This window comes from Branchiostoma floridae, chromosome 14, assembly GCF_000003815.2.
Source record: "Branchiostoma floridae strain S238N-H82 chromosome 14, Bfl_VNyyK, whole genome shotgun sequence".
Taxonomy (NCBI): Eukaryota; Metazoa; Chordata; class Leptocardii; order Amphioxiformes; family Branchiostomatidae; genus Branchiostoma; species Branchiostoma floridae.
Window position 1 is genome coordinate 1,686,397 of NC_049992.1, and position 18,939 is coordinate 1,705,335.

At 42.2% G+C, this 18,939-nt stretch overlaps 4 protein-coding genes across 8 annotated transcripts in view; 3 read left to right on the forward strand and 1 right to left on the reverse strand.

Moving 5' to 3' along the window:
• Positions 1–218, forward strand: part of LOC118430851 (tumor necrosis factor receptor superfamily member 11B-like) — a 4,380-nt gene extending 4,162 nt beyond the window's left edge. Inside the window, exon 5 of the mRNA XM_035841885.1 lies at positions 209–218. Within this exon, the coding sequence (XP_035697778.1) occupies positions 209–218 (10 nt within the window). The remainder of the gene's footprint in view (positions 1–208) is intronic.
• LOC118431168 lies at positions 212–3,354 on the forward strand. Its single transcript, XM_035842286.1, has 5 exons — positions 212–400; positions 635–721; positions 973–1,008; positions 1,262–1,330; positions 1,693–3,354. The coding sequence occupies exons 1-5, from the start codon at positions 244–246 to the stop codon at positions 1,824–1,826; spliced, it is 483 nt and encodes a 160-aa protein (XP_035698179.1). The 5' UTR covers positions 212–243; the 3' UTR covers positions 1,827–3,354.
• Positions 3,355–3,602: 248 nt separating this feature from the next.
• LOC118431163 lies at positions 3,603–15,778 on the reverse strand. Of its 4 annotated transcripts, none has more exons than XM_035842280.1 (7): positions 15,168–15,777; positions 14,455–14,494; positions 14,061–14,230; positions 9,230–9,302; positions 7,757–7,926; positions 7,457–7,517; positions 3,603–6,943 (listed from the first exon to the last, which is right to left on the reverse strand). In XM_035842280.1, exons 1-7 carry the CDS (start codon positions 15,633–15,635, stop codon positions 5,250–5,252), a joined length of 2,676 nt encoding a protein of 891 aa, XP_035698173.1. In that variant the 5' UTR covers positions 15,636–15,777; the 3' UTR covers positions 3,603–5,249. The 4 variants fall into 4 exon arrangements, with proteins under 4 accessions (XP_035698173.1, XP_035698172.1, XP_035698174.1 ...); XM_035842279.1 differs by having other exon boundaries at positions 3,603–6,946; XM_035842281.1 differs by lacking the exons at positions 7,757–7,926; positions 9,230–9,302 and having other exon boundaries at positions 3,603–6,946; positions 15,168–15,778.
• A 45-nt stretch (positions 15,779–15,823) lies between these two features.
• LOC118431166 (THAP domain-containing protein 5-like) overlaps positions 15,824–18,939 on the forward strand; it is a 7,431-nt gene continuing 4,315 nt past the window's right edge. Inside the window, exons 1-3 of one of the 2 annotated variants that reach the window (XM_035842284.1) lie at positions 15,824–16,135; positions 18,171–18,279; positions 18,612–18,679. In XM_035842284.1, coding sequence (XP_035698177.1) covers positions 15,925–16,135; positions 18,171–18,279; positions 18,612–18,679 — 388 coding nt within the window. In that variant the 5' untranslated portion in view covers positions 15,824–15,924. The remainder of the gene's footprint in view (positions 16,136–18,170; positions 18,280–18,611; positions 18,680–18,939) is intronic. The other variant, XM_035842285.1, reaches the window with a different exon arrangement.

Here is an 18,939-nt window from a genome sequence, read left to right on the forward strand (position 1 = left end):
GCAAAAATGTACAAAATGTCCATAAAGTCTTCATTCATTGGTCTGTAATGTAATGTCCCTGCGGCTAAATTCATTACGAAATATATTAGTGTCATTTCTTAAGGCTACTCGGTAGCCCAGGTACCATTTCATGACAGTACATACCGTAAACTATTAACTTGCTTATGTACTGAAGAGTCACTGACAACGTATCCTCTGCTCCGAACAGCTCATTCTAGGTCAGCGCCTGTGTCCGATTCAGTCATGCAGGCTACAACCAACATAGAGGCCATCATTGGAGGGTCTGTCGGAGGCTGTTTGCTGGCGCTGTGCCTCCTGATTGCTGGCTGCATATGGTGGCGTCGCTGTGGAAGGAAGCACCCAGACGATAGGGGGAGGGCAGTTCCTTGTGACTATACAGGTTGGTCAGTTAGACATGAAGATGTACATGGTAAACCTCATGCGGACATGGGGAAAGTTGTAGGATTATAACCATTTTTCTAATCTAGAATGAATCTAAAAAAAGTTGTAAGCAATCACACTTAGTCTACATTGCTTGATATGTTTGCATTAGCTAGTCTAAGAGTAGAATTGATCAATTTTTTTGTGCTGTTAGAATTATTTTCAAGCTCACTCTGTTTGCCTCCCATTGCAGGTATAGAGATGCAACACCGACAGGAACCCGGCCCCGCCCCGCGAGTCTCTTCTCGACCAGCCACCCCTCCCAGCACACCTGACCCAGGTACCTTTCAGTCAGTTTCCTTCCAGTGATCAAATGAATTGTCACATCGAAGAAGGGTAGACAGCCAAGTAGTAATTAAAATACACAAGAAAACAGTTACTCCCACAACTGACCAGAATTCAGAAATGTTTCAGGTAGCATCCACCATCTTTCAGCAGTAATATGCATATGAACTTGTCACTTTCTTTCTTTTTTTGTATAATATGATCAGACCTTTTATTGAGATTTTCTGTAACCAATTATTATTTCAGCTTCATGGACCTTCCCAAAGAAGATATCTGATGATGGTAAGCAAAAGAAGATATATAGTTGTTATGTCTTTATATGAATGACACACATTGTAGCCTTGTTCTATATGGCCTTTTGGTAGATGTACATGTCTGATAGTTTGACTGTACATTTACCGATGAATGTTTTGACTTTGGTGCCATTGTGATCATATGGATGATATGATGATAATATATAGATATATATATAGTTTTGGGCAATAGTTGAAGTATGTACAGCAAATGATAGTCAGATGTTTCCTTCTCCATGTAGGGCTCTGCACCCCACTGATGGACACACAAGATCCGGGACCACCGAATAATGCCCATGATGTCCACGAAAGTATGTACATTATATACTTGTATAAGTTTTACAGTTCTTCTACGATATGTAATTATATTTGTCACACTGTGGCTGCGTATCAGTACTGTGTGCCAGCACTGGCACTGTACCGATTCAGTACAGGTCTGAATCAAGAAGTACTGTACCAGGTTTAGGAAGTAAAAAGTCAAAGTCTTTTTACGTACCAACCAGATGAAACTATTCAGACTGAGGTGAATTCATTATGATATGTCTGACAAATGCACTGTTGTATGTCTGACAGTTATATCCATTCATTTATCTTAAGCAATGACTGAGTGGTCCTTTCAGTCCCACACAAACTGTTATTTGTTTGACAATAAACCACTTCCCTTGATTTGCAGAGGAAGCCAACCACCCCCTGCAGCCCATCCCACTCCAGCCCGAGGACCAGGCCGGGCCGGCAGGTGGGAGAGGGGAACCGGTTGGGTCCAGCCGTGACGATGTGTCCTTCCGTTCCCCCGTGCAGAATGTGTAGTTTGTGTTAGACAAGTCCTTTGGCCTGGTTGTATCTTACCATGCTTGCCCGATCAGGCCAGGTAGATTTTCCATATCTTCATTCCGTAAGGCAACTATGAAGCCTACTTAAGTTTCTCTTTATTTGTAGGGATAGCCGTCTTGTTCACGTAATTTGTAGAGATGGCAAAACTTTGTGTAATAGGTAGCTTCATAACTGCTCTCCATTAGTTGGAAAATTAATGTCCTAGCTAAGAATCTGCTGTGAATCTGACTGTGTACCTCTTGGGGTTATATAACTGACAACTTATAGATTCCAGTTGTTGTTTTTCTGTGCATATTTTATTCTGTAGTCCTCAGGTGCAATAGGGATTCTTATGCAACTGATTTTTGCATATGCTGCTTCTGCTAGTATTTTTTACATAAAGCATTTTAGAGCTTGGTCTGTATCTTCCTTGCAGTACAACTAGGTGTTTGAGAGATGTTTTATACTTCTGTCTTCCTTGTCTATCATTAGGCAAATGTAGTAATCATATAGAAAGAGATAACATTTATGTTTTCTCCTTCTATGATAAATTCTGCAAAAGGGAAGTCCAGAGCAGATAACATTTATTGTGTACAAACAGGTAAATACTTTTGTACTTCAATGTTAGACCCTAGAACCAGTACTGTAAATGATATGCTGATATTTCATGTGCTCTTCTGTTACCCCTAAAAGTTGCTGTACTTTTTGCTGTGTCCAGAACGCTTAATTAATGCTTTACTTACCGGTGTTATGGCTGTTAATGTTATGTTACTAGCATAGCCATAGAAGTTAAGATGTAACGTTATATGTCTTTGCTGTACAAGTCAGTACTAGTATTATCTTGTTTAAGATCTCATACCTGTATTACTCACTCACACGCCGCTTGCTGTAAGTGGCGGCTGCATATCTTCTCCAGAAAGACCTGTCCTGGGCAGCTTGCCAGGCGGTGGCAGAGTCAATATAATGTCCATTGGGCTCAAAAAGTCAAAATGTTTATCTATATACATGTATATCAGCCGTGCTGAGTTTTGATTAGCTGGAATCGAACAAGGAAAACGAACGCAGGCCAGTAGGTGACGAAAACAGAATATTTACCTTCGGAAACGGTAGTTTAGTTTTATGTTAACCTACAAATTAATGCATAAAGGGACAGATCTGTACAGTAACTGTTGTACTGTGTGCAGACATACATTGTTGGAAGCTAAGTGGATGAGACTTAGGCCAGTCCAATTCATTTCTTGGTTCCCAGATATTTTGAGTAAGATCTTGGCAAAAAGGCATCTTAGAATTGAAATGTAGGATGGGGAGAAAATTTATTGTATCCAGTCTCAGAACCTGAACGCACCAAAGTACAAACTTTCTCCTCAGACTCTGTTTTCATGTTCATCTTCCAGTTTACCATTATTCTTTTCAATATACGAGAACCAACAAATTTAATTGGTGTGGCCTCAGGTATGCTTTTTGTATGCTTGCATCAGTTGGGGGGTTTCTATAGGATACATCAGATATAGTAAAATCAACATGTCAATGAAGTCGAGACGGTACTTGCAGTCCACAATCCTTTTTATTTGCCACTTTTTCCAAGATCAATCCAGACTCTGACCTTCTTCCCAGCCTCTCACCTCTCAGAACCTGGGCTGGTTCACTATTCTTTGGGGGGAGGAAGGGAACACCATACTGTCTGCATTTTTTTTATCTACTCTACTCTAAACTTGAACAGTCATTACTTGAGATTATTGAGAATATATTCTGTACTGTTTGGGACCACTTTTCTTATTTACTCTATTCTAAACTTACAACTGTTTTCTGTACTGTCTGAAACCACATCTTTTTAATTTACTCTATCGGTCTATCCTGAACTTACAGCAGTCATTACTTGAGAATATATTCTGTACTGTTAGGAACCACGTATCATGGATTTATTTGGCATCATACCAAGTCTGTATACTTTTGGCTTGCCATCATTTTGTAAGTTACAATACATGTTTTGTAAGTTTCCTACAAAATTGCAGTTGGTCTTTTTGAGCAACAAAATATTTCATATTGCATTCCTTCATTGACAGTGTCTTGTATATGTAAACAATGTCTGCAATAAAGCTTTTACAACATTTCTATAATGTGTTACAACTATGGCCTAAGATAATTGCACTTTGCATTGCTTCTCTTGTACTTTATCCTCTAAAATATTGCAAATCTAAACTTTAAGATCATTTTTCTCCATACATGCAGAGGAAGATATCTTAGAGATGTTCAGAGTAAAAGTCATAGGAAGGCACATACTTTTGTAGGGAATGTTTTGTACTTTTACCATACTAAAAGGGGAGAGAAAAGACACGTAATTGACAGCAATATCTAAATTCTAAGCTCCCAGTTTTGTTTCAATCTTCATTTCCACTGTCTTTACCTTAAGTTTGTATCAAATTGTTTTGTGAAGATTTTATGACTAGAACAACAAAAAATACAACCTCTGTGCCCTTTTCTTTGTTTTCTACAACTATACCTCAGGAGGGGGGGGGGGGGTGTGAGTACCACATATTCATGCATATGTTCATGCAAGGACCAGACAAGTGTACATGTCGATGTGATATCTGCTCTAATATCTACAGCTGTTCTAAAATATCAAAGCGAGGATAAAAGACAACAGTTACACAATAGAATTAATCTACAGTATCAACACAATAATAGCTGTTGTCTATCAGGATCTAGTATATATGTACTGTCTGCACTGTTACTAGAATGGTTTGAAATCCCTGCAACGTTTTAAAGGAATGAATTCTGGTACTCTCTAGTGATGTGTACAGCAATCCACTTCCGATTGGTTGCTTTCCCAACGATACACCACAAGAGCTCCCATATTCGTCAATGATGGCTTTATTTTACCATCCAAATGACAAAAGTGTTGGAACTTTATTTAGAACAAGTTTGCTCAGTGCAAGGCTACATGGACCACTTTGGGGCACTGAACTAACGCACATCTCCCTAAGCCAGCTACAAGCTTAGGCTAGCATGAACTGACTCTATAGGGGAAGCAGGGGATATCAAATTCCCTACCCCATTTAGGCCCGGAATGGTTTATTACTTCAATATTACTGTCCTTAGCACCTTATATTCTGCGCTATCTGCAGTGGAATAAAATGGACCAGCTGGCCACAAAACTTACTAATAGGCCCATGGAATACCTGGGAGTGACCATCATGCTGTAACCATGACAACATGTGCCCGAAGTCTGGCTTTCCAAGATCACTCCTGGCAATTTCCATTTCTCCTACCAATTGAATTCCCCACCCCACCTGACATCAGCAATTTATTTCATTTTCTTTCCTGCTACTGAGCAAAGCTTGTATCAAACACAGACTTGAAATATTACATAAGATATGTAACATACAAATTACAACATTTTAAAAAAAATCATCAATTTCCTCAATCAGTTTCCATACTCTCTGTTGGGAACAACTCTGCTGACAGATCATGATCATCTCTCTGTTCTAGGTCGTCCCTTATGGCTGTCATTTTGACACCTTGCTCTACCAAACTTGAGGACCCTTTATACAGTGGGTAGCCACAAGTGTGCATAACTATGAGTTTCCCCTCCTCATCAAACCCTGGTGACCCGGAGGAACCTGGACCAAACACTGACCTATAGGTGACTCTTCCAGGGTCGTCCACCATGCCGTAATTTGCTCCCCCTGTGGGCTCGGGATTGAACTTCAAATAAACCGCAATTGTTTTAATATTTTTATGATCCGGATCTACTATGGGACAGCAAATGTTTGCTTCTTGGGGCCTACCGCCTGGGTGTCCAATGATTGTCACTAGTTTTGCCTTGCTGGATGAAGCTATTAGATGCCCCAGCCCTGGGGGCAGCCTGTCAGACTGGTCATCTGGAACGTCCAGCTCCAGAAGACTATAGTCCAAGTCATTACCGTTACTGGTACACACAACACGTTTCACTTTAAATTCAAACAAGTCAGGGTCTTGCAAAAATTTATAGCTGAATTCAACATAGCTGTCACCCCCCACTTTTGCCATTTCTTCTATGACATGCTTATTGGTCAGTGCAAAGTTGTAGCAAAGTAAGAAGCAGGTACCGTAACGATGGTCATTTTTCTTAAGAACCCCAACGGAACGTCCCAACTCACAACACTTCTCCATCAATGAGATACGGATCCCCGGATTGGCACTGCAAAAATCACGCCTTTTTTTTTTCACAAACTTATCCAATTCATTCGTACGATTCTCTTCTGACGTAGGTGAATCTTTCTCCTCTAAGTCCAACTCTAAGAGCTCAGCAACTTGCCTCTTGCTCCTAGGAATGATTATCCTTGCCATTAGGGTTACCCAATCTCTATGTGGACCCCCACTGCCCATGTCGGCTATGTCCTGTGGATCTGGGGTTCCATTGCCCACCTTAGCACCTGACAAAGCCACATCAGGGATGCTGGGCGTAGCCTGGGGACTGTGACTTTCTACTGCACTGTCTGCACACGCTTTCTCCCAGTCTTCATCACTGACTTGTGGGGTTTTGGGTTTTTTTTTGGGGAGCACCTGATAAGTGAAAGTCTTGTCATCGTGAGAGGACGGCTTGTCTTTAAGACTTATGTTAACCTGCCCAGTGCTACCTGTACCTGTGTAAAAAAGTTTAGTACACTTCACCCTATCACTGTCAATCCTCGCATCTCTGAGGAGAGCTGATAGAAGCGTGTCATTGGGAAGGCAATCAACCAAAATTGGCAAATAGAATGTGTTCCAATTTTCCTTTGTAAGCAAACTCATTTTATTTTTTCGATTTCTAACAACATCTAGGTATACCTTAAATCTTTCACTAGACTTAAGTTCATCATCACTGTACATGTTACAGATTTGAACTTTTCCATGAAACCCTGCCTGAAAGGTGCCACCTTCTATCACCCTGCAGGGGCTGCCTATGTTGGGTACCCCCCTGATCGGGTTGTTGTTACCACATGGATGCAGGTATATCTTAGAAAGCCTCTTCTTGACTTTCTCCAGTCTTGTGTCGGCTTGCAGAGCATGCAGGATGGGCTGATTTGCTGGGGCTCTTATTTCAAAGACATCAGTAAGCCCCGTCTCATCGACCTTCACCCGGAACATGACCTCTGCTAAAAAGAAAACGAATTACTAATCTAGTAACTGTTACCATTAAAGTCATGTTAATATCAAAGTTGCATCTTACAGCATACAAGTAACAATGGACTTAAATATAATTCAGTTATTGGAAATGTGAAAAGATGTTTACTCTTTCATAATATACAAAATTAGAAAGGGTACCTGCTGGAAATTTAAAACCTATTTGTATAGACTGAGCTTTGTCTTGCCATATCAAAACATAACCTTATCTTTTTTCTCAATTGTTCAAGCGAGGAGTGTTCACTCCTCTTATGTAGTTTGACACACAAATTGGACAATGTAGGTTTATGTACAGAGGCTTACATTGTGCAATTAGCTACCAAGTTGTTGAAGAGTAATAAAAAACTAAGTTCTGTCTGTATAGTTCTCAGTTGTAAGTAATCCTACTAAACCCTCACTTCAATGTAATTCAAAAATTGTCACTGGGTTGAGCCAAACAATGCAGATGAATAGTTACAAATATGATATAAAAGCAAACATACCTGCGATTTCTTTTTCCTTCTCACCAGGGAACTCTTTTTTGCATTTCTTCTTACTTGTTACCTATTAGGGAGAAACGCAATGATATCTAAATAACTATACTTTTGCAGCAATCAAGGAGGTAAAATAACACACACACACATATATACATAAACACACACACAGGCAAACACACGATCATACATGTGCACACACACATACACACACAAACACGCATAAAACACACACACACTCAGCAAAAACAAAACTCCCTTGGGATTAAGTTTAAACTGAAAAAGAGTGTCTAGAAAAACATCCCTTACCTGCAAACTCTCGTCATTTTCCAGTCCACAGGATCGTGCAGGTGACGGTGACCCAGTGGTGACCCCGGTGGATGGCGAAGCCTCTGGTTGGTCAGTTGTTGGGTGTGCGGAACCTGTACCGGCATCAGCAGGTGTGCTTGAACCAGGGGGACAGTTAGCTCCCACGTCCACTGAAAAGCACAATACATAGCATGAAAGTTCATCTGTGTTGGTAGAATACATTATAGAGAATTGCTAAACTTTCATTCCAACATAAAGATAATGTAGGGACTTACCCCTATATTTAATACATTGACATGAACGATCAAAGAAGTACATGTACACTACCAGAAGACCCGGTATATGGCTCGTATTCTGGTATATGGCTCCAAGGACAGTGGATGACATGTGATGAGAATACTCAAGTTACAGACTTGCTTGGAGCCTCGGAGGACGTGTACTCTCACCTCTCAAATAAACGTACCGGTACGTTTATTTTTTTCCGCCTCAAAATCCACTCGGTACGTCCTTATTTTAGACGGTACGTTTATTTTTTTTTCAAATTGGGGCTTTCTTTACTAACCAGGGACCCCAAAAATATTGAAAGTTTGGTATTTTCTGCCCATATTTCCGCGGTATTTTTGCTTAAAATTCACTATTTTTCGGACGAGGCAGCGCGGATTTCCCTGCCGCTAGCGGTATGACCCAAACATCCTAACTAGGAATGCGTACCGGTACGCCGGATCGGTGCTGGATTTGCAAAAACTTTTCGGTTCAGGTCCAAAAATAACTGATTCGGTGCTGCACTCACATATATCCTTTTTGTTTTAGACCATCTTTAACCTTCCAAAAATCTTGAAATTTGCGCTGAACAAAGACGAAAACATCGCCAAACATCAAGGTCCATAATATTTGGTCGAGCTCAAACACATGCTACACACACAGTCACTCAGATCCGTAAATTCTCGATCAAAACACAGAAATTAACCACCAAATAAACAAACTAAAAAGTTACCAATACTTTTCCACCGTTTTTCACCCGTAGTCTACTTGTTTTAATGTTCCAGCAAAGAAAAACCCTTCCAAAATAAAGCACAGCGTTCAATCGGCTCGAAAACATGGACACAGCTTACATGTCAATTTGGTATTTTTCCGGGGGGTACTTTTATTCCAGGGGGTACTTTTATTAGATTTTGAGGATTTGTCCGGGGGGTACTTTTATTCCAGGGGGTACTTCTATTTGAGAGGTGAGAGTATCTTTTTTAGAACAGGCGAAAAGTAATGCGTGAACGGCTGTCATCCATAAACCAAGTCAGTGTGGTCTTAGTGCAAATTAAGATTGATATTGATAAGCTTAAGTTGTGCCAAGGAGGTAGATTTTTAACCTCCTTGGTTGTGCCAAATAATCAGCATCATTTGTCTCAACTGTTCCTACCTCTTACTTAGTTTTAGTCTAACTCTTATTCACTTTAAAACATGAAAAATCAAACATACCTGCACTTTGCTGTCCCTCTTCCCCAGTTACCTCGGCTGATCGGTCATTTTGTTTGCTTTTGTTTGTTATTTCCTAAGAAGGAACAAAATAGTAAAATTGCTTTGACCATGGTCAATCAAGGAGTAAGCTAATATATACTTATCAAGCAGACAACAACATTTCACCCATCAACAATAAGAATATGGGACATATGGCCCCCCTAATTTTAATTTCTAATGTTCTAACTCAAGACAAGTGCATATCATGCATGGTGTTTTACTTCTGAAAAAAGGTGACACACACACACATATGAACACACACATTAACACACACACACACACACATTCACATACACACAAACACTTGCAGTTGCACATACACACACACACACATGCACACTCAGTCACAAACACACAATCTGTCCTGCTGAACAATAACATCGACATAGCGGCAGTGGCAGAAACATGGTTCACACAGTCCACACCAAGTCACCTCCAGACAGTGGATGGCTACAATGTATACGCCAAGAGCCGATCTACACGCCGAGGAGGCGGCGTCGCAATATACGTTCGGCGGTTCGGGACAACATTCCTTCAACAGCCATGACAGAAATCAACGTTCCCGACCACTTGGAATGTCTCTGGGTCAACGTCCGGCCGCACCGCCTGCCCAGGCCATTCTCATCCATCGCACTGTCGTTGTCTATAATTCACCGCCGCAGTCTCCATACGAGGACGAGTTGATAGAGCACCTTACCACATCCACTGACTACCTGCGTACAAGGTACCCACACATCGGATTAGCACTACTTGGGGACTTCAACCACCTGAATGTCCGGGATATCCTACTGGACAGGGACCTCTCCCAAGTAGTCAGGGGCTGTACCAGATCGAGGTAATGCCACACTTGATTTGATTATTTCGAACATGAAATCATGTTACCAGACGCCTGAAATCTTACCACCAATCGGTCTAAGTGATCACTCCTGCATCATGTGGCAGCCCAGAAACAAACTGAGAAACAATCTGTGTACAAGGCACCACACCCGTCCTATTTGTGAACCTAACCAGGGCTCGTGACTGCGACTAGATTTGGTCGCAATGCGACCGTAATTTTAATAATGCGCCTATTCTTTAAATGCTGGTCGCACGGCGCGCCAACAAAAAAATGAGCAACGCCCTTATTTTCCCCCGAAAACTTCGCTCAAAGTTCAAAATTCGCCGATTTCGGCCTTCACCGAGCCGCCATTTTGATTCTAACTCAAGTCTCGCGCAAGTCTCGCAGTAACTCACATCTCGCGAATCGCGAGAGTCGCAACCCATTGGCCATTTCGGCGTGACGTAGCTCGCCCGGCCGCCATTATTGGTGGAATATCTGATATCCCCGCTGTGATCGCGGGAAAAATCACGCAGGAACGCTTCAAAAGCGTGTAACTTTGACGAAAACTCATCGAATGCCTAAAGTCCTTGGTGATAAGTACATGTATAGAATTCTTTTGGAGGTTTTTTCTGCTTGTTTGTCGGTGGAATGCGGGAAAAACAACAGCTAATGCGACGATGACAAACTGGGGAGGGGGGCTGTGTCGGCACTGAAGTCGTAGAAAATGTTGAATGGAGGTCGCGATTTTTTCACGGTTCCTTCAGATATTACTTTTGTTGCAGTCTTTATTTTCAAAAGACCGATAAATAGATGTTGTTTGTTGGGAAAAGTTCGATTGATTTGCCCTTCGAACACATCTTTTCTGCTACATTTTTTCAACTGAAAATATGAATTGTTTGTACACAGATTTTTCTATATAAGTTAACACTGATGTTACAGGCTACCAGTAAACCTCTAATTTTCCAGTGCATCTATTTTCAGCTATGTTCTTAACAGAATAGAAGAGATACAAAAGAAATACAAGATGTACCTGACAGTCCTGGCTACACTTTCTCCTCTGTTGGTTTGCAGATTTTCTTGCAGACTTCTTTAGTTTGTTGTTGTTGTATATGTAACAGTCAAGTTTCACCTTTAGCAGTAAGGTTAATTTACTCTTCCTGATTGTGTGTATTAACTTATGAAACATTATAAAAATCATATATTGTAAGGAATCAGTGTTGTATTACTTGAAAGTGATCTCATGTATTCTCTTGTTTCTTGTTTGGTTACTGGGTAACTATATATAATATATAACACCCCTAATTAATTCTTTAAGCCATACCCACCTCTAGTCAAAAACATTGATTACCGGTATTGGAGTAATATTTTGTATGGCTTGAGACGTTTGCTTGTGCTCCCAACCTTTCATAGTGGTGCTCCTAACTTTTTGCTGGCGCTCCTAAGTTTTAGGAGTTAGGAGCGCCATGCTCCTAGGTCAAAAAGTTAGTCTGGAGCCCTGCTAACTTGAGCGCCTTTGGCAAGTGGATAACTTCCCACCGGTGGAATGAGGTATACAACGCCCCTACTACAGCCAAGAAAGCTGATGAATTCTACCACACCTTGACAAGCGCAGTTGACACTTTCTTTCCGACTAAAGTGGTTAAGCTTCACCCAAGCGACAAGCCCTGGATCTCTCCGCGTATTAAACAGTTGATAACACTGAGACAAAAGAATTTCCAAGCCGGAAAGTCAACAACACTGACAAAGTTCTACAGAAACAAGGTGGAGAGGGAAATCAGGAAGGCAAAAAAACAGTTCTACAAAGTCAACACTGAGAACCAGAAAAACCACAACCCCAAGTCCTGGCACCGGAACATCAAAGTCATGTGCAACATAAAACAGTCATCCAAGCACATCCCCGTGCCGGGTGTTGACCAAAATAACTTCACTGCCATAGCTGATGCGATCAACTCAAAACTCGCCAGTGTATCCCAATCCCTTCCACCTTTGGACACATGCTCACTTCCAGCTTTTCTACCGGCACATCCAGTACCAACCATCCAGGTTTGGGACGTGTATTCCAAACTCAAGTCCACGAACTGTAGCAAGAGCCCTGGCCCAGACGGTGTCCCTTCGCGCATTCTCAAGGAATTTGCGTGCGAGATCAGCGGACCTATCTGCGACCTGATGAACGCATCCTTTAGAGAAGGAGTCATCCCACGGCAGTGGAAGGAGGCCTATGTGGTACCACTTCCAAAATCCACACCTCCCGACATTAACGAACTCAGACCGATCTCACTCACTGCTCAACTTGCTAAACATTGTGAACGCTTTGCCGCAAACTGGATAATGGACGATATATCCAGCAACCTGGACCCCAGACAATTTGGATGCAGGAGAAACCGATCGACTACACATGCCCTGGTCAGTATGCTAGATACTCTATACAGCTCATCATCTGTTCCAAACTCTATCTGTACACTGATAACAACTGATCTGTCCAAAGCTTTTGATCGGATCGATCACACCACTGCAGTCCAGTGCCTGATCGACTTAGGAGTGCGTCCATCCCTCCTACCCTGGATCTGTAGTTTTATGCCTAACAGACGCCAGAAAGTACGTTATCAGGGCAAGGTTTCCGACTGGCTACATCTATCCTGTGGCGTGGCACAGGGGACTATACTGGGACCCATCATCTTCCTGGCACTGATTGACAGTGCACTCAGAGACGTAAACAACAGGTGGAAATACGTTGATGACATGAACCTCATCCAGGTGAGATCCCTCCGTCAACAATGCTCACTACAAATCTCCCTGGACAGGCTCAACTCCTGGGTCAAACATCACAAAATGCTAATGAACTCTCGTAAATGTAAAGCAATGCACATTTGTTTCAATAAATCCCCTCCCACTCCTGGACCACTCTTCATCGATGGACAACCACTGGAAACAGTTATTCACCTTAAAGTACTCGGAGTCACCATACAGAGTGACTTAAAATGGGACATACAGGTAAACAACATGATCACTGCAGCTAACAAGAAACTGTTTCTGTTACGCCGACTCAAGCGATTTGGTGTTTCAATTGAAGACCTCACATCGGTCTATACCATCTATATCCGACCTACATTAGAATACGCAGCTCCCGCGTGGCACTCCTCACTGACAACAGCACAATCTGCAAGGCTCGAACGACTTCAAAGAAGAGCGTGTAGGATCATCCTGGGTACGCAGTACACAGACTACACATCAGCTCTGACTTCACTCAACCTCAGCTCGCTCGCAGAACGGCGCACAAACCTCTGTCTGTCCTTCGCCAAAAAACTGTTCAAGTCGGAACTCAGGGACTGGCTACCCCCACTCAGGAGTCAAATCTAGGAAGACTCACACGCAATGCTAACAAGTTTGACACGCCGATCTGTCGCACCAACAGACACAAAAACTCTGCCATTCCCTTTCTGACTGAACTGATAAATAACTCAGAATGACCTTCAAAACAGCCCCCCTAATTATGTCGACTATTCGTGAATGTCTAGTCTGTACATAACAGCTGAACACTTGTCTTGGTCCTAGTGATATAAGACTAAAGGTCCTTGATATTTTGTAAATATTGTTTGTTAGCAATTACGATTTTAAACCATGTATCTTCTTAAATTACTGTACGTAACTCTTTGTGCAATTCTCCCTGGAGGAGTACATGTAAATTACCATCACACTTCAAACTTGATTTAAAGTCTGCGATATGGTATTTTAATAAAGATTTCAGATTTCAGATTTAAAAAAGCACACACCCATTAAACACGTGTACACACACACAGACACAACCACAAAGTCACACACACATAACCGCAAAGTCACACACACTGGTATACACATCCATAAAGTTGGCATAAACACACAAACACAAAGTCACAAACACATAAACACACCCAAAACTCCCTTGGGGGAATTTTATACTCAAGGTCACCATGGTAATAAAAAAAAATTCCTTACCTGCAAACTCTCGTCATTTTCCAGTCCACAGGATCGTGCAGGCGACGCTGACCCAGTGGTGACCCCGGTGGCTGGCAAAGCCTCTGATTGGTCAGTTGTTGGGTGTGCGGAACCTGTACCGGCATCAGCAGGTGTGCTTGAACCAGGGGGACAGTTAGCTCCCACGTCCACTGAAAAGCACAATACATCATGGATCAAATGTCATTAATTACTTATTTTGATGATTTGTTTTGCCATTTGGCAAAATTTATGTCATTAAGTTAATTACTTTTTTTATTAATATTGATGGCAATATTGATGGTCTTACGTTGTGCCAAATAACCAACCGCAGTAAACATATGTCTCGATTGTTTGCATGCCTTATTCAATTTGAAACATAAAAACTCAAACATACCTGTGCTCTGTTGTCCCTCAGGCATCAGGTTTGTTATTTCCTAGGATTAGTAGGAAGGAACAAATGATATATAACTGCTTTGACCATGGTAAAGAAAAGGGCCTAGGAAAAAAATGTTGTGTTCAGTAACATAATCTAGGTTTTGGAGACACCCTCAGGTTGAAGGGCTACTAGTACAGTTCTGCGAAATTTAATTCGCAGGGTAACCTATATCCGTTGTACCTAAAAACAGGGTATTTATGGATATCTGATTATCACGTTGATCGACAGTGATTTCAAATTACATTTTTTTTTCAATATAAAAATTATAATGCAGTTTGAGACCATCGCCCATCGACTTGATATCCCGAAATACCCTGGTGTTAAATACAACGGATAAAGGTTACCCTGCGAATAAAGGTGAACTAGCATTACATCTTAAGAAATTCAAAAGTGATAAAAATCAAGGTTAAAATATTAATAATTTACAAAAATAAATAAGTCTAATAAGCTGAGCCACATTTCATGATCATAGAAATATCCGTCAAATTATAATCTGCTTAAATTACATTTTGTATAATCAAGAAAATTGAATGTTCTATTATAATAACAATTTGCTAACTATAGTATGAGGTCAGGCAATTTCTTCCAACTAATTAAAACCTAACCAAAACCTCAAGGGGAATTCCCGTTTGCAGTAATTGAATTAAGCAAAACAGAAACAAAAATAATACCTGCAAAGTGTCGTCATTTTCAGCTGAATTTTCACGTTTCTGTTTCCGCCGTGGTGTAGGCGAGCCCAGCCCTCTCGGTGACCCGGGCTGGCGGCGTTTGCTCTTCGGGGCTGATCGCGACCCTGCCCGAAGGTTGGAAGCCGTCGCCATCGATGGGGCGGCCACTGTTGGGGAGGGGTCGGTCCCAGCATGCGGTGAAGGGGTTGTGGAGCTCTCGGACGGCGAAGGCGCTGCTGTTGGGCGTACATCGCTGGTCTCCGCTGGTGTACTGACACCTGTGGAGCCGGGGTTGTCGGTCCCGGTTGGTGTACTTGTACTTGGCAGACTCAATCTGCGCCGTGATAATGGCGGTCGTGAACCTGGGGTTGGGGTTGCTTCGCCTCCCGCCCCCGACCGTCTGACTGATGTGGTTGGTTTCGGGCCAGGACTCGGCTGGCAGAACTTGTCGATTGTAATTTGCCGTAGCATACTAACGGTACTGAAGAGTTCTCGGTTTGACGTCAAACTGTTTACAAGAACACAGGAACAGAAATTATGGAAGAGGAACTCAAAAATGGCGGGCTGATTCTTTCCGGGGACGCCACAGGCCGGATAGAACCCGTTCGCTTGATCAGCTGACTTTGTCTGGCCAATACGAGCGATCGCGCTGACGTCACGGTTACGTCACGTGACGTCATGGTAGGCAAAAAGCTGCTGGTGGGCGAGGAGGGCGGGCTGAACCCTCCTCGCCCACCAGTTGCGCGCGGGAAACGCAAACATGCCGACCAGTTGTTGTGCGCTGAATTGTACTAACCGGAAGGATAAAGGCAGTAGAAAGAAGTTTTTTAGAATCCCTGCGGAACCAGGACGAAGGGCTGCATGGCTTAGAGCCTTAAAAAGGTCAGATTTTGAGCAGGGAAAGAAAAACCCGACCGCGGCGTGGACACCACGAGGCCACGAGAGAGTGTGCAGCGACCATTTCATCTCAGGGGGGCCCCAAAGCCCTTTTCCGTAGAGCGTAATCGGCGGTTTCAATTCTACGTACTACGTAGCGGGACCGCTCGAATTCAACGTAGAGCGTAATCTGTGCATTTTGCGTCGAGCGATATTGGCCCTTTTAATTTAACGTATTACGTAGAAGCTAACCGGATTTTACCGTAAAACGTAATTCATATTAATTTTTCGTCAAGCGTAATCAAAGTTTCATTAAACTTAACTAGTCTACCGGCAAATTTTACCCGCGAAAATGCTGGAAATTGAGTTTCAAAGGGTCCAGATTTCAAAATTTCGCCGGACATTCCTTGCTATGGCTCAACACAACACTTCCGCACTGGACATGGTGAAAATATGTTGCGGGAGCGTTGTCCCCCAACTAGTAGAAATCTTTTTACCGACCTTAGCTATATAGCTTAGTTAACAAGCAAAATGTGCCCCTTAAATGCAGGAAATGGCATTTCAGAGGGTCGAGATTTCAATTTTTCTTCGGGCGCCGGGCGGCCCTTGCCAAGGCTTGCGACGGGTTGGGCCTCCGGCGCTCACGACTCTCCGGCGCTCGTCGCCCTCAAAGACGTTTCTCTGACAGAAATGTCATTACAATGAGCATATGGTCTGCCAGCAAAATTTGTCCCTCAAAATGCAGGAAATGGTGTTTCAGAGGGTAAAAATATCCAAATTTTCCCGTACCTACCTTGCGACAATTCGACTGTTCGTGCTTTCGGCACTCGAAATCTGAAAATGATGTTTTGGGGCGTTGCCCAGCTTAAAGCTAAAACCATGTGAATTTCTAATTGTAACTTAGCTTAGTCTGTGAGCAAAATTTGCCCATCAAAATGCATAAAATGGCGTTTCAGAGGGTCAGGATTTCACAATATTCCCGGGGGAGCATGCCCCCGGACGCCCTAGGATTGTCGCGCCTCCGCTTTCGGTGCTACAAGTGCTGAAAATTACGTCACATGAGAAATTTGCTGTCGCCGCCTTTCGCCAGCAAGATGTCTTTAGAAGTTAAGTTTTAATCTTATTGATGGAATTATCAGTTTTGTTTAGATCTCATCTTCACATGTTCTGCCGTCGGCGGAGTTCAGCCAAAAGACAATAAATATTTGCATAATGCATTATGAAATTTCGTAATTTAGCGTAGAGCGTAATAAAGTGTCCATAATTTAGCGTATTACGTAGCCGGTCCTCCCGAATTTAGCGTAGAGCGTTGTCGGTACCCCCCCTTGGGGGCCCTATCTCAGGTTTGTGATCTATATGTTTTATATTTTGTTGTTGTCCCCCTTGCATAAATACATTTTTCGTGATGTAATAGTGTACTTTTCGTTACACATCTGCGGAAAGCTTAAGTAAGTTTTGTCGCTGATTCATGCCATATCAAGGATAGTGAATATTAACGTTAATGTTACATGTATCAAAGTTTTACAGCGCGTCCACGTGGGAGGGGGGGGGTCTGACTTATAAATAGTGGTAAAGTATCTGGGATGGACGTATACATATATAGTATACCAGAAGTATAACGTACATCACTTAACTGATTGACGAAGACATCTACAAATGTTTTAAAATGTCTTTAAAATCATCTACATCTACATGGGAATACCCCCAGATGGCCCCTACTGGAGCATATTGTGTGGGGAGGCCCCCAGCGGGTAGACCTCCACCTTCGTCCGGACCATTGTGGGATAGTGCAGGGGAAAGAAAGAACCAGACTGTGGAGTTTGATCCACTCACACCGGGATGATCCCCTGCTCTTTTCGATAAGTGTGGTGGGTTCTTTCAGTTTAACATGCCGAGGTGTGTAGCCGAAGCCAGGTACTCATTTTTCACCTTAGTGAAGTGAGGAAATAGGTGTAAAGTATGGTTTAAGTACCTTTCCCAAGGGCACAACAACAAAGTGACCTATCAGGGATTCCAACTCATACTTATCTTTGGATTATGAGTCCTACACCCTAACCACAAGACCAATTGCCACCTCATTTTAAAATCATGTTTATAATACTGACAAGTTCTTTGCTTCTTGCATTGCAGGGAACCCTTCTAAAGACCCTGCAGATCCAGATTACGTCCCAAGCTTGTTTAACCTCCCAACCTCAGCAAGTTGCAATCGTTCAAGAAACCCAGTTGCCAAGAAAGATCGGTAGGTAACATTGGGGTTTTCAATGTTTCTTTATTGAAATTTGATTTACTGCTCATGCTGTTCATGCAGGCAGGCTGTTCATGCCTGTGTGAAACATTGCTATACTCTACCTCCTTGCCTGAGAAGATGACCATGAAAGTTTTACCAAGGATTCAGTTAAATCTCACAAAGATCCTGTAAGTTACTCATGTTAGAGTTTACACCTAGTCAAGTGTTTTATATTTCATAACATTCACAGCAGTAATCACTAAATGCTATGCTAACAGAATGTATGTAGGAAACAAAGCATGCAACTTTGATTTACAACTTACAACATGCTTCATTGTTTGCAGGTATATGCGTGCAGCAAAAAGGCTGCGGGTGTCATCAGAGAATGAAGCCCCACCTACATCACTAAATGGTAAGGGCATTACAGAGGGAATAAGAAAAGTGTCTAATGGATACAATCAGTAATCCTAAACATATAAATTCTTGATCAACAGTTTAATCTATCATTCTTGCTCAACAAGTAAATCTATCACTTGTCACTTATTCAACATGAATCACATACCATACACACAAGACTACTTGCTACAAAGTTTATCCGCTAGAAAGCAGCGGAAAAACCAGGAATGTGAATCAAGTAGAAGAGCATGCAACCTGCATGAGTAAAATATTGAA